The sequence below is a fragment of the Psammomys obesus genome, unplaced genomic scaffold (assembly GCF_907164565.1).
Source record: "Psammomys obesus unplaced genomic scaffold, mPsaObe1.curated_primary_1811, whole genome shotgun sequence".
In the NCBI taxonomy this organism is placed as follows: Eukaryota; Metazoa; Chordata; class Mammalia; order Rodentia; family Muridae; genus Psammomys; species Psammomys obesus.
The window spans coordinates 24,452,616-24,465,291 of NW_026592890.1; the positions used below are offsets into that span (position 1 = coordinate 24,452,616).

General features: G+C 44.6%; 1 protein-coding gene across 1 annotated transcript in view; it reads left to right on the forward strand.

The window, feature by feature from the left end:
• Positions 1 to 12,676, forward strand: part of Fig4 (FIG4 phosphoinositide 5-phosphatase) — a 100,954-nt gene that overhangs the window by 41,301 nt on the left and 46,977 nt on the right. Inside the window, exons 11-15 of the mRNA XM_055616169.1 lie at positions 4,510 to 4,643; positions 5,657 to 5,773; positions 7,421 to 7,466; positions 9,157 to 9,305; positions 10,077 to 10,243. Coding sequence (XP_055472144.1) covers positions 4,510 to 4,643; positions 5,657 to 5,773; positions 7,421 to 7,466; positions 9,157 to 9,305; positions 10,077 to 10,243 — 613 coding nt within the window. The remainder of the gene's footprint in view (positions 1 to 4,509; positions 4,644 to 5,656; positions 5,774 to 7,420; positions 7,467 to 9,156; positions 9,306 to 10,076; positions 10,244 to 12,676) is intronic.

Here is a 12,676-nt window from a genome sequence, read left to right on the forward strand (position 1 = left end):
TGGAGCCAGCCAGCAGAGTCGAACGGTTCTTGAGTCGGGAGTGAGGATTAAAATTAATAAAATAAACACACAGCACACAGGAAACTTTTTAAAGGTCCAGACTCGACAGCCACAGCAAAAGGCAGGCTGCTGCGCAAGCAGTGCCAGCAGCAAGTCTCAAGTCTCTGCCTCCTCCTCTGCCTCCAGCCCTCTGACCTCTTTATTTGTCAGGAGTTACTTTTAGCCAGTAAAACATCTCAGAACAATAGGTTAATTTGCACAAGGAGCCTGAGGAAGAGGTGTGACCCTCACAAGCTATCCTACCTGCTGTCACAAACAAAAGGAGATGGACTTGCAAGTTCTTCTCTGCCATTAGTAAAAGCCTGCTAAAAGCCATCTCTCCACCGAGATTTAAATATCAAAGCAGGCCGCTGGAGTCCTAACAAGAGGCAAATTTGCAGTGTAAGGAGGGCCTATTGGAAGTTAGCAAGAGCGGGCCATTCATGATCTACATTTGTGTAGTCAGATTTTGTGGCTCTTCATAGGATGTGAGTCCAGAGGACTTAGTTGTAGTGTCTGTGGAGTCTGGGGGGGGGGCGGTGGACTTTGCTCTGCTGATGTCAAAAGGTCACTCCTGAGATACTTGTGCAAACCCAAGTAAAGGATCAGAGATTGCGGTTGTTTTGCAATGGAGAAAAGCAGTATCTGAGTTCTTGGAAAACAGCTTGGGCCATGATTGCCTCTACAGGCCACTGGTCAGAACTGTCACTTGTCACAAAGCTCGTAGGAAGAGACTGCTCAGCCACAAGACTTCTAAAAATTGGCAAGACCACTAATGTATGAAAGGCAAGCAGAGCAGGAGGTTCATCCTGGTTCTTCCCCTGGACTTCCTGCTTCCTACATGGCTTATGTGCGTGTTTACTTTTGAATACTCAAGGCCAGCAAGGGGATTGGACATTGTACTTGTTTATTGTTCTGTTAGAATAAGATGACTGGCAATAACCAGACATTAAACTAGAGAACAACCAGAGATTAAGTTGCTGTTTCATAGAACAAAGAAAAAAACTGTTTTCATCATTGGCTTTTTGAAAAAAATGAAGCAATGTTAGAGTTTATTAAGAAAGGGATTCAGAGCTGTGCATGGTGGCACATGCCTGTAATCCCAGTACTCGGGAGGCAGAGGCAGGTGGATCTCAGTGAATTTGAGGCAGCCTGGTCTACAAAGTGAGTCCAGGGGAGTCAAGGCTACACAAAGAAACCCTATCTCGATAAAAAGCCAAAAACAAATGAGGGGGGTGTTCAATGTAGATTTTTAATGTCAGTGTAAGAATAGGCATTCAGAGAAGGGTGACAGGCACGTAAGAGATTCACAATAATAGCCTCTTTATAATATGTGTGTGCCTCTTGATAGAGACTCATTGGAATAATAGGGATTTCATTTGATTAGGCGATAATGAGGCTCAAACCTAGGTCCTTGCACCTGCCTGGCCAGAACTCAGCCCCTGAGCTACACCCTTGACCCTGTCGTCAGTTACTTTGTTTATAGGATGAAGGAAGTGCTTCTTCTCTCACTTGGAAGAAGGTCTTGGTAAACTGTGGTTAAACCACCAAAGAATGCCCATGTCCAAAGGATGACAGCAAGGACTATTCACTTCTCATGCTGCCACCAAAAGGAGTTACTAAGAGGAGACATTTTCCTTGGCATTCTATCCAGCGGTAGCCTGGGTTGTCTGGGGACTTGGCTGCCAGCTTCTGGACAGGAACAGAGGAACCTCGAGATCAAAGGTTCCATATCTCTCAGGTCAAGGCTGTGCACTAGGCAGGGCTCCGGGTTTCACCAGGGGGAGGTGGAAATGAGTTTTCCAGTAGGTGTTACAGTTAGCTCTTTTAAATGAGATTGCCAGTGTCAGACGACAGTGGAAACTTGGGAGTTCCAAAAGCCTGTGATGATACCACAGTGTTTAACCCTTTGGTTAAATCGCTATATTAACAGCAGGGCCTCTGATGAAAGCCTGTGCCTGGTTGGCTGAGCCAAAACACAGGCTTGGTGAGACTCCGGCTCAGTGGGTGCTTCTCTAGCAGACAGCACCAAGCTTGTGGCAGGTGGGTAGTCAGTGGTGACCCAGGAAGCTGTGGTAGCCTAGCTGGCTGCCAAGTCCCAGGAGTTCAGCGGCAAACTTTCAGGGAGGAGAGCAACCCTTCCCTCCCCAGAATAAATGGTGTTTCTCAGATGGTCATGGTGAAAAGGTGATTGTAGCAGGCAGCATGTTTATTTCATGTGAAATCAGGGACTTACAAACCTTGGGCAGTGGGAAGGGTTTTGAGGGTGAGTGTGTTTGATTTTCTGGGGCTAGAGGTGCCAGGGATACTTCATCTACATACAGTAACAAAGGCCTACATAAGAGGGGGAACACAGTACTTAATTGTCCTATAGGTGTGGGAAGAACTCCAGGTACGGTGCAAGGTCATTGGTTGAAAGCCAAGACACAAAGACATCTCATTAGCATAGGGTGGGTGTTTCCAGGAATCTCCAGGTGCTTGCTGATCGAGTTTTGGGTTTCTTACTGAGAAAGCATTGGGTTTCTAATCTGTCTAAGGGCTGTATGAAACTCCTTGGAAGATCTGAGGTTTCTCAGATCAGGTGGAGAGGGAACCCAGCTGAGAAAGGGAGACTGTCGGCTATCCAGAAATGCCAGACTTGTATCTTAGTAGCAGGGTCCCACATTCTGCTTTCTGTTTCCCATCTGCTCTATTGTGAACTCCTCCCTCCCCCTGTGGGTCCTTCCTCTCTGGGGACTTGCAGTACACAGGATGACTTCTATCTAGGAAAGACTGACGAAAAGACGGACATTTGCACTGGGCTGTAAATGGGGTCTGCAGCCCTGAGGAGGCTGACTGAACAGCCTGTCAACAGTAACCCACTAGACTGCACAGTGGACTGTATGGACATGAAAGTGGAATTAATCACCTTTTCTTTTCATCCTCTCACAAAAGGGCAGATTTCACATAAGAATTTTAGAAAGTAGAAAATTTCTACATCCCTATTTAATTTAAAGAGCTTTTGAGAATTCCAGATATATAACTTAACTTTCCCAGATAAAACATAAGCAAAGCATATTTTCACCCTGAACTGATTTCTTAATTCTCCTTTCTTAATTCTTATATAATTTCTCCACTTGTTCTATTCAGCTGTGCAAAATAAAATAATCTTGTTTGTTTCTATAATGGTTATTAATTCATTTGGTGACAATTGAAAAGTTATAACCACAATTGAAAACAACACAGGACTATTTTGACTCCCAACAACACAGGAATAGTTTGACTCTGACAGTAGCACTATGACATCTTTTAAGTCTCTGTTGCAGTTTTTCTTTGTTTCTATGTTACCTGATCAAGGTAACAGTAAAAATAGGTACGTTTTTCTGAAGACTCTGGTAAGAACTTAATAGGCTTTCTCTCATTTAAACCCCTCATTAATGCTGGGAGGGAGATGGTAGTGTGCTACAGTCCAGAGCCTTCTTCAGTGAGAGGCAGCGTGGAAACTGAGGAGATGCAGTGGGCAGGGGGGCAGGGTCAAGGCTTAGGCCCATGCATGCCTTCCAACCTCAGGTCATTCTGCCCCAGCGTGAAGGTGGTATAGTGCCTGTCCCTGATCCCTCCTTGTTCCAATGTGCGTCACATTTGAAAGTTTGCCCTGTGGTCCTCTGTGTCGGGATTGCCTGGCCAGACCAGCCTGATTTCTCTCTGTGTCCCTGCAACTGTGCTTGCAGTTGTGGGTTTTCTACTGGTCCTGGGTGAATGAGCATTGCTGCCAGAGTAGGCACTGGATGTGTGGACCAGTCTTGTACGGAGCATACTAGGGTTTCTGGGAGATCAGTAGAGAAAAAAAAAAATCAACCTCCATGGCTCTTCAAAGCTGCTGAAGCTCACTTAGGGAAGATCTCTTCATTTGCATTTATAATGTTTTTATTCTAGTAAAGGATTTTGCAGCAGCATTGGGGACTTGAGCTTTTGCCTTACTAAGATGGGCACAAGCTACAAAGGTAGCTGAAAAAGGAAAATATTTAAATAAAGTCTGTTGGGTTTTTGTTTGTTTGTTTTGTTTTTCAAGACAAGAAAGGTTTCTTTGTGTAGCCCTGGCTGTCCTGGAACTTGCTCTGTAGACCAGGCTGGCCTCAAACTCATGGATCTACCTCCCTCTGCTGGGATTAAAGGCGGGTGCCACACCCTCACCCTGGCCCAGACATTCATGATTTTTAAAAATAAATTTATTGATTTTATCTTATGTGTGTTTTATGTGCGTGCATGGCTGTGCACTGTATGCATGCTTAGCGCCACAGAGGTCAGAAGAGGGCCTCAGATTCCCCTGGAACTGGAGTTACAGGTACTTGAGGACCATCACGTAGGCGCTGGGAATTGAACCTGGGCCTTCAGCAAGAGCAACATGCGCTGTTAACCAACCAAACCAGCCCTCCAGCCCTCCAGTTAAGATTTTAAGCATAAAAAGTGTTTCAAATGTTTTTGCTAAAGGAACGAGAGAAGAGAAAGCATGAGAGGATTCTGAGTGAGGAACTGGTGGCCGCCGTCACCTACCTTAACCAGTTCCTGCCCCCGGAGCACAGCATCGTCTACATCCCCTGGGACATGGCCAAGTACACCAAGAGGTGAGCGAGAGCGCCCAGCCTGGCTGAGGCCGCTGGGCCACAAGGCTCCTTCTGTTTCCTCTGTGGGAAACGGATGTGCTAGATGTGCTTCCACTAGGTGGCAAGCTGTGCCCCTGTGCCTTCTGTCACCTCCTCGCTCCTTCCTTACAGGCGTTAGTGCCACCTTTTTGCCATTTTATCCTGCCATGTTCTTCAAGGAAGACATTACTTTCAGGACGTCTCTCTCCGAGACGAACAAGCAGTAAATCCTAGGTCCTCACTGTTCCCTTCAAGCCCATCGGGTGGTTGGTTCTAGAACGTTATCCGGGCGTTACGTTTGGGAAAACCTGATCTTCATGCCCAGAGCTAGCCCCAGCGCAGGGTTTTCCTGTTGCCTGTCACCCACCTCCACCAGCCAGCCTGCCACATGTTTCCTCTGTTATCTCTCAAGATTTGGTTCCAGACTAACATTTTATAAGGAACCTTTTCCCATCGAGCCTTGCGTTGCCTTCTTCTGAGTTTACCACGTAGCCTAGAAGCTTCCAAGGTTATGTACCGTTACTATCCTGTTTTCTAAGCGTTGCGTTCTTCCCCTGAATCGTTTTACGGAATTAGCACACCAAGCTCACACACGTGCACCCACTTACGTTAGGTAAGTGGCTGGAACAGTCATGCTAATTTACTTTCCAGTTTTTCTTTCCCCGCTATTGCACCATGCACAGCCATTGTCTAATTATGTAGGGGTTTGACTGGCTGCTACTGAGGAGGGAAGGGCTTTGTTGAAAACCTCTCATCGGAATGTTCAGTGCCAAGAGTAGGGAAGATGCCAATATTTGATAGTGAGCTACTGCCTTGCTAGTTGTTGAGTACTGATTATATTTCCACCTTAGTTGGTTCAGTGTTTCTGCTACATAAACCACAAGCTTAAAACAGTCAAGTCCCTGAGCGTTTTGCTGTCGACGTTGTTTGCTTTAGATGGAAGAGTAAATATGCGTTAACCCTTCCGTTCCTACTGTCTCGATCTCCTCCCTCAGTAAGCTGTGTAACGTCCTCGATCGGCTGAACGTGATTGCAGAGAGCGTGGTGAAGAGAACAGGCTTCTTTGTAAACCGGCCCGATTCTTACTGCAGCATTTTACGGCCAGACGAAAAGTATGTGTACTGTCTAAAATCTCAGAAGAAGAGTTGGGGAGCTAAAGTGTTTGCTGTAGAAGCTTAAGGCCCTGAGTTCAATCTCTAGAGCCCCCACGAGAAAGCCAGTGTGCTGGGGTGTACTTGCAATCCCAGCGCCAAGGAGGCAGATAGGGAAATCCCTGGGGCTCGCTGGCCACCAAACCTAGCCTAACTGGAGAGCCCCAGGCTGGGTGAGACCCCATCTCTCAGAAAACAATGTGAGGTGGGCAGAATGGCTTCTCTACCTGAATTCCTGGGCCCCACCTATTAGAAGGAAAGAAACGTCTCCCACATGTTGCCCCCTGACTTCATGCTGGGTCCTGTGAGGTATACAAGCTCTCCACCCCCATACCATACCACATATACACAGAAAACCTCACCAAGAGATTTCTTCTTAGCTACAAAATATTCTAGGGGTTAGAGGAATTAGTGAGTGACAGCTCTCCCCTTGTAAGCATGAGGACGTGAGTGTGGATTGACAACACCCACGTGAAAAGCTGGGCATGGCTGTGTGGGCCTGTAACTCCAGCATTAGGAAGCAGAGACGGGGAAGTTCCAAAGTTCCAAGAGCTTTCAGCACACACACACACACACACACACACACAGAGAGAGAGAGAGAGAGAGAGAGAGAGAGAGAGAGAGAGAGAGAGTAATCTAAATACAGGAAGTCTATGCTAACTAGAGAATGGATGGATGGATGGATGGATTAACAATATTTAAGAGAGGCAGGCTGCTCAGGGGACTGTGCAATGAACATTCACTGTGACTGGGGAATTTCTGTGGTGCTTATCTACTTCAGATGGGAGCCATGGGAGCCTTATCATTTGCTTTGTGGAATAAACGTTACATAAAATATGTGTATAAAGTAAAACTTTCTGTAGTGAATTCATTGTTTAGTAATTAGTAGGACAGGGAAATCTCTTCATTGGCAGTGGACACTTCCAGGAAGGTAGGCTCCGGTAACAAGCTGTGGTGATTTGTTCATGACTCTTTTGCTGTTGCTTATTTGTTGGCTGCTTCAGATAAGGATCTATTCCTTATTTATCTTCAAAGGAACCAATATCACGTGTTTCCAGCGTTTGATTCTCAGTTAATATAGTTAACTACGGTGGTCAAATGGAAAACCCTTAGCATTTACAAATCATTCTCTAGTTTGCAGGGCAGGATTTCAGGAAATCCTAACGTACTGGGAGAGGACAAAGATGTGGAAAGTTCTACTAGGAAGATGTCTGAAGTTGTGCATGGTTACCGAGACCAGAGAAAGATACGGGTCTAAAGGAAAGCCGGGAGACTCTAGTAGAACACAGAGAGGGTGCCCACGAGGGCACCTTACAATGCCTCTCTCCTGAGCTTTCTTTAAGTAGGGCATGGTGACTGACCCATGTCAGTTGTTTGCACCTTAGACAGAGTGCAGAACTATCTAACGTCCAGACACTCTTCCTTCTATTGCTGCGACCATGAAAATCTATGAATAGGTACTATGTCACACTCCCCCTTTTTTCCTAATAGAAAACGGGTTTTGGGGTGTGGCTCAGTTACAGTACACATGTTAGGAAGCCTAAGGCCTGGGATTAGTTCCCAGCACTGGAAGGAAATAAAATGTAAAGCGTATGTTTTTACACACAGGTGGAATGAACTAGGAGGTCATGTGATTCCGACTGGTCGGCTACAGGTACGGATAATATTATAGTCACAGTAAATATAATATATGTCCATGGTGTGTAATGTTTTGGGGGTTTGAGATTTGCTTTTTTTTTTTGTTTGTTTGTTTGTTTTTGTTTTCTTTGAGACAGGGTCTCACTATGCAGCTCAGGCTAGCATGGCACTCACTATGTAAATCAGACTGGTCTTGAACTCACAGACTCCCTACCTGCCTTTGCTTCCTGAGTGCTGGGATTACAGGTGTCTGCTGCCATACAAAAATGCAAACATTTTTTGTAATGTTTTCTGTTAGCAAATGTTATGACATATTTGATGCAACATTATTAAAAACATGAGAATGATTTTTAAAATCTTTCCTCCTAGTAGTTCAATCCTACGTAAAGATATATAGTTGATACGATATAGCCAAAAACATTTTTCTACATAAAAAATTTTATTGGAAATTAAAAGAAGGATATGGAAATAATAGGTTAGATCGACTTGGGGAAATAAGCTAGTGTGCATTTTGTTTATTAGCTTTAAGAATGCTATAGCTTGTGACTAGAATGGTGCTTTGTGAGTAAGAGCACTTCCCGCTCTTCCAAAGGACCCAAGTTTAGTTCCCGCCCCATCCCGTATGTGTGGGCCCTGACTTGCAGCCCCCAGTGACTCCAGCTCCAGGGAAACTGATGCTATCTTTTGGCTTCTTTAGGCAACAGCATACACTTGGCCCATGCGCACACACATACACAAAATAAACATTAAAAATGTGCTTTAACCACTGAATATTTTTGTTTGTATAAGGAAGGATCCATATAAGATAAAAATCCATATTTTACTAAGTAGTAACTGTAGAAAATATTAGCTGTTTGTTCTGTCTTGTTAAGCCTTCAGAGTAAATTAAAACTAACTGGGCTTCGTGATCTTGTTTGAGCACCATTGAGTGAACAGTGAATAGCCTTACATGATTTCCAAACTGTTCTTTATTATTTTAACCCTGAACTTTACCAGTAATTAATATTTGTTCAGGATTAGCACCCCCAGAGTTTTGTAGAAGAAATGGTCATTAACATTTATTATTAATACATATAATTATTTCAACAGTTGTTATCTAACCTGCTATTATAGAAATTAAAGACACAGACACCTGTTGGATTTTTAATATGCCTTAAACACTGAGGCTGGGCAGATTTTGACCCCCTAAGTTACCTTGTTATCTTCCAGCCCCACATCCCATCCAAAATTCCCTTAAATACTTGCACATGCTCCAGTTGGGCTGATTCTCTCCATCATGCTAATCCCCAGAGCAAGTTCCGCCTGGCCATGTGCTTCTTGTTCATGCTAACCCATGCATACTCCATCTTTCTCCTTCCTCCTCCTCTCCCTCCTTTTTGTCTCCTTCTGCAAGCCTCTAAAGTCCATGAATCTTGGCTTTGCCTACCTCTCTTCTGCCCAGTCCATGCTGTAGGCAACTTTATATATCTTATCAGGGATAATTCAGGAGGCAAAGTTTACAAACGTCATTTCAGGTACATGATAGTCTGCTCATAAAAAATAGCAAGAAAACATCAGGGAGCAAAATAATTAATATTAGAATACATAGCACCAGACCAATCACTATAGCTTTTCATCTGTTACTTTAAGAAAAGAATTTCCCTGTGGCTTGGAAGTAGTCTGGGTGTCTGAAAAGTGACCTGAACGTCTTCTTGTGCTCTTTGTAGACTGGCGTTCTTCGAACCAACTGTGTGGACTGTTTAGACCGCACCAACACTGCACAGTTCATGGTGGGCAAGTGTGCTCTGGCTTACCAGCTGTACTCCTTAGGACTGATTGACAAGCCTAACCTACAGTTTGACACGGATGCGGTGAGGTAATGCTGACCTGCTGCCCTCTGAATGTCAGCCGTGACAAAAAGCAGACTTGACTTGCAGAGATTTTTATAAACTCATTGCCACTTTTAGCTTCTTTGAGATTTCTTGCTAGATAACGATATTGAAGTTAGTTCCATATTTCCTCTAAGCGTTTGCTTATTATTGCCATTGGGTTTTGTTTTGTTTGCTTGCATTGTCATTAAACATTTTTTTTTTTTTTTAGATAAATCCTAAGTACTTAGACTAGTAGGTTAAATGAAAAACCAAATGGCACTGAAAGATAGTATTGCTTCTACACATTCTGAACTGAAGATACAAAGAGTTTAAGACAGTCTCCTTTAAGGATGGCTGTTCCTTCATTGTCAGCCCTGTGAAAATAGGAAGTATATGGCTTGTATGTCTGCTGAGGTCAGAATGTTCACGTCATCCATAGGTCCATGTGTTGAAATCCCCCCCCCCCCAAGGGGTGCTACTTGGCGATGGGATCTTTGGATCATACTTACCTCTAAGGGTTGAACCCCCATCACTGGGATTAGTGGCATATTAAAAGTGACCAAGGAATGTTTATTAGTCTCCTCCTCAAAGGTCTTAATTCATAGGCAGGGCCTCCTGCCTATGAATTAAATGGGCCTTTGGTATACAGTGAATCTGCTGATGCGTTTGTCTTAGACATTGTAGCTCCTAGAACCAGGAGAAATAAATGTTTGTTGTTCATAAGTCACCTTTGAGACAGAGTTTGCATGTATTATGTGAGTTTTCCTTCTCTGTAGGTTATTTGAGGAACTCTACGAAGATCATGGAGATACCCTTTCCCTCCAGTATGGAGGCTCTCAGCTTGTTCATCGGGTAAAAACCTACAGAAAGATAGCACCATGGACTCAGCACTCCAAAGACATCATGCAAACTCTGTCTCGATACTACAGCAATGCCTTTTCAGGTAATTCTCTGGCAGGGGGCATTTCCACCTCTTACATTTTAGTGTGTTCTTCTTCTTATACACACATTCTTTTCTTTTTAACTATTTGCTTAAATAGGGTTTAAATTATTTATAAATTTAAATAAAATGCTTTGCGACTTAGAAGGTACTCAGTAACTATTTGCTCAATACATGAATAAATAAATATTAAAATAATTTCTGAGACCGGGTCTCATGTATCTCAGGTTGGCATCAATCTTGCTGAGTAGCAGGGGATGGACCTTGAACTTACGATCTTCCTGAATGCTGGCATTACAGGAGTTCCCCACCATGCCCAATGTGTTGGTTGCTGGGGGTTAAACTCAAGAGCTTATGCATGCTAGGCAAGCGCTCTGCCAGACCACAGGTCCTGTACACATAACTTAACTGATAGCGTCCAACAGTAGATACTGTCTCCCCTGTGTGGACACTGGAAGTCTAAGAGGACAGCTGGGCAGTTCCCACCGAAATCCACAGGTGAGACTCCTCCCTTGCTTCTTTGTGCTGGTGGCTGGCAAGCCTGGTGTTTGTTGACTAGCAGTAGTCCTGCTCTAGGCTCTGCCTGCAGTGGTCACACATGCTTTGCTTCCTGTGTTGAGGTCAGTCTTCAAGATGCCCTCTCCTGTGCCTCCTCTTCCTTTTCTTCCGAGGTCACTAGCCTCACTGAATCACGAGCCTACTCTTCTCCAGAGTGAGTGTGCCCTAACTTGATGGCACCCACAAGGACCTTATTTCTCTGCCATCACGGGTTCAGGCTCCCAGACCCCTTGTGGAGATACAGTACATGAAAGTTGTTCAGAAGATGGAAGGGCGTGAGTGTAAGCCACCCACAAGTACAGACTTGTCCCGGTGTGTGCCACCATGGGAAAGGGTTAGGATTGCTCTTAGGGAAGCAGCATCCATCTGTTCTCCTTCCCCTCTTCTGTCACCGTTCCCCTGGCAACGGGGAATCATGATCGGTACCTAAGGACCAAGACCGCTTACCAACAGTGGAAGACAGAAATGGATGTGGTTATATAGATGATGCAAAAAGAGAGGCACAATTTCGAAGGTAGTGAAGGCACGGGGATCAGTGCATACAGATGGAAAGGTACAGCACAATTATGCAGACTGAAAGCTGAGATGTTACGAGAGGCATTACGAATAATGTGGCTGTAACAGATGCCTTTATTTCAGGAAGTGTGATGCCTTGGGGTGTACACCTTAACTTGTCATAATTGAGTATTATGTACTGATGAATGTAGAATGATTTTTTTTCAAGTAGTAAAGACCACTTTACATTTTTGTTTTTCGGTTTTTCAAGACAGGGTTTTGTGTGTGTATAGCCTTAGCTGACCTGGACTCACTTTGTAGACCAGGCTGGCCTGGGACTCACAAGGATCCACCTGCCTCTGCCTCCCTGAGTGCTCACTTTGCTGTGCTTAATCAGTCTGACGTGCTGCCCCTGGGCTGAGCAGGAAGGTGTTTATGAAGAAATGAAACTTAAGCGGCTGGGAATTTCACCTCACTCTGTACACACAGATGTCGCTGTCGGAGCCACTCTTCAGACCCCTTGTTGGACTGTTGCTCAGGCCTGTAGGCCCACTTGGGAAGCTGAGGCAGGAAGACAGCTTGAACCTGTGAGTCTGAAATCAACCTGGGCAACAGAGCTTGGTCTATCTTAAAATACACACATGTATAGGCACCTGTACACACGCATACACACACACACACACACACACACACACACACACGTAACAGTTCTTGGGGCTTCACATGTCAGTGTGCTTGGGGCTTTGTCTCTAGGGAACATCTGCTGCTTTCCAGCCAGTTACCCAGGCATGTGGAGGACTCCATACCAGAAAATCACAGTTACCTAAACACTCTCCTTAGATGCTAGAAAAAACTTTTCATTCCCTCATGAAACCGTTTTTTTTTATGTTTAAATTTTGCTAAGCCTGCATTTTTTTTTTTGCTATTTTTCCTATTATAAGAAAAAAAAAAACAAACCAGAATGCTTGCTGTAGTTAACAGCAGAACACACATACAACACACACACACACACACACACACACACACACACACACGTGTAATTTAAATGTAGTTCATGCATAGAAGTGGACCGTGTCCTCTTTGGACAGAGTTCAGAAGATAAAAGGCTTGCTCACACGCTGAAGACCGCCATGCTCACACACGGGGAGAGAGGCGATTACCGAAGATGGTACTGAGCTGATTTCCCCAGCCGCAGGAGGTACTCTGTGGGGACCACATCATTTACCCTTGTCGGCTCACCTGTTAAAGGGGACATTCGAGGGAACATGTGGAGAACGCTTTAACTTACCACTAACAGTAAGATGACCCTCTGAGCGCATACTCACGACAACAGATTTTAGTGAGCAAACCCTGTTCAGCTCTAGCAGAGAAAACAGTTGCAGA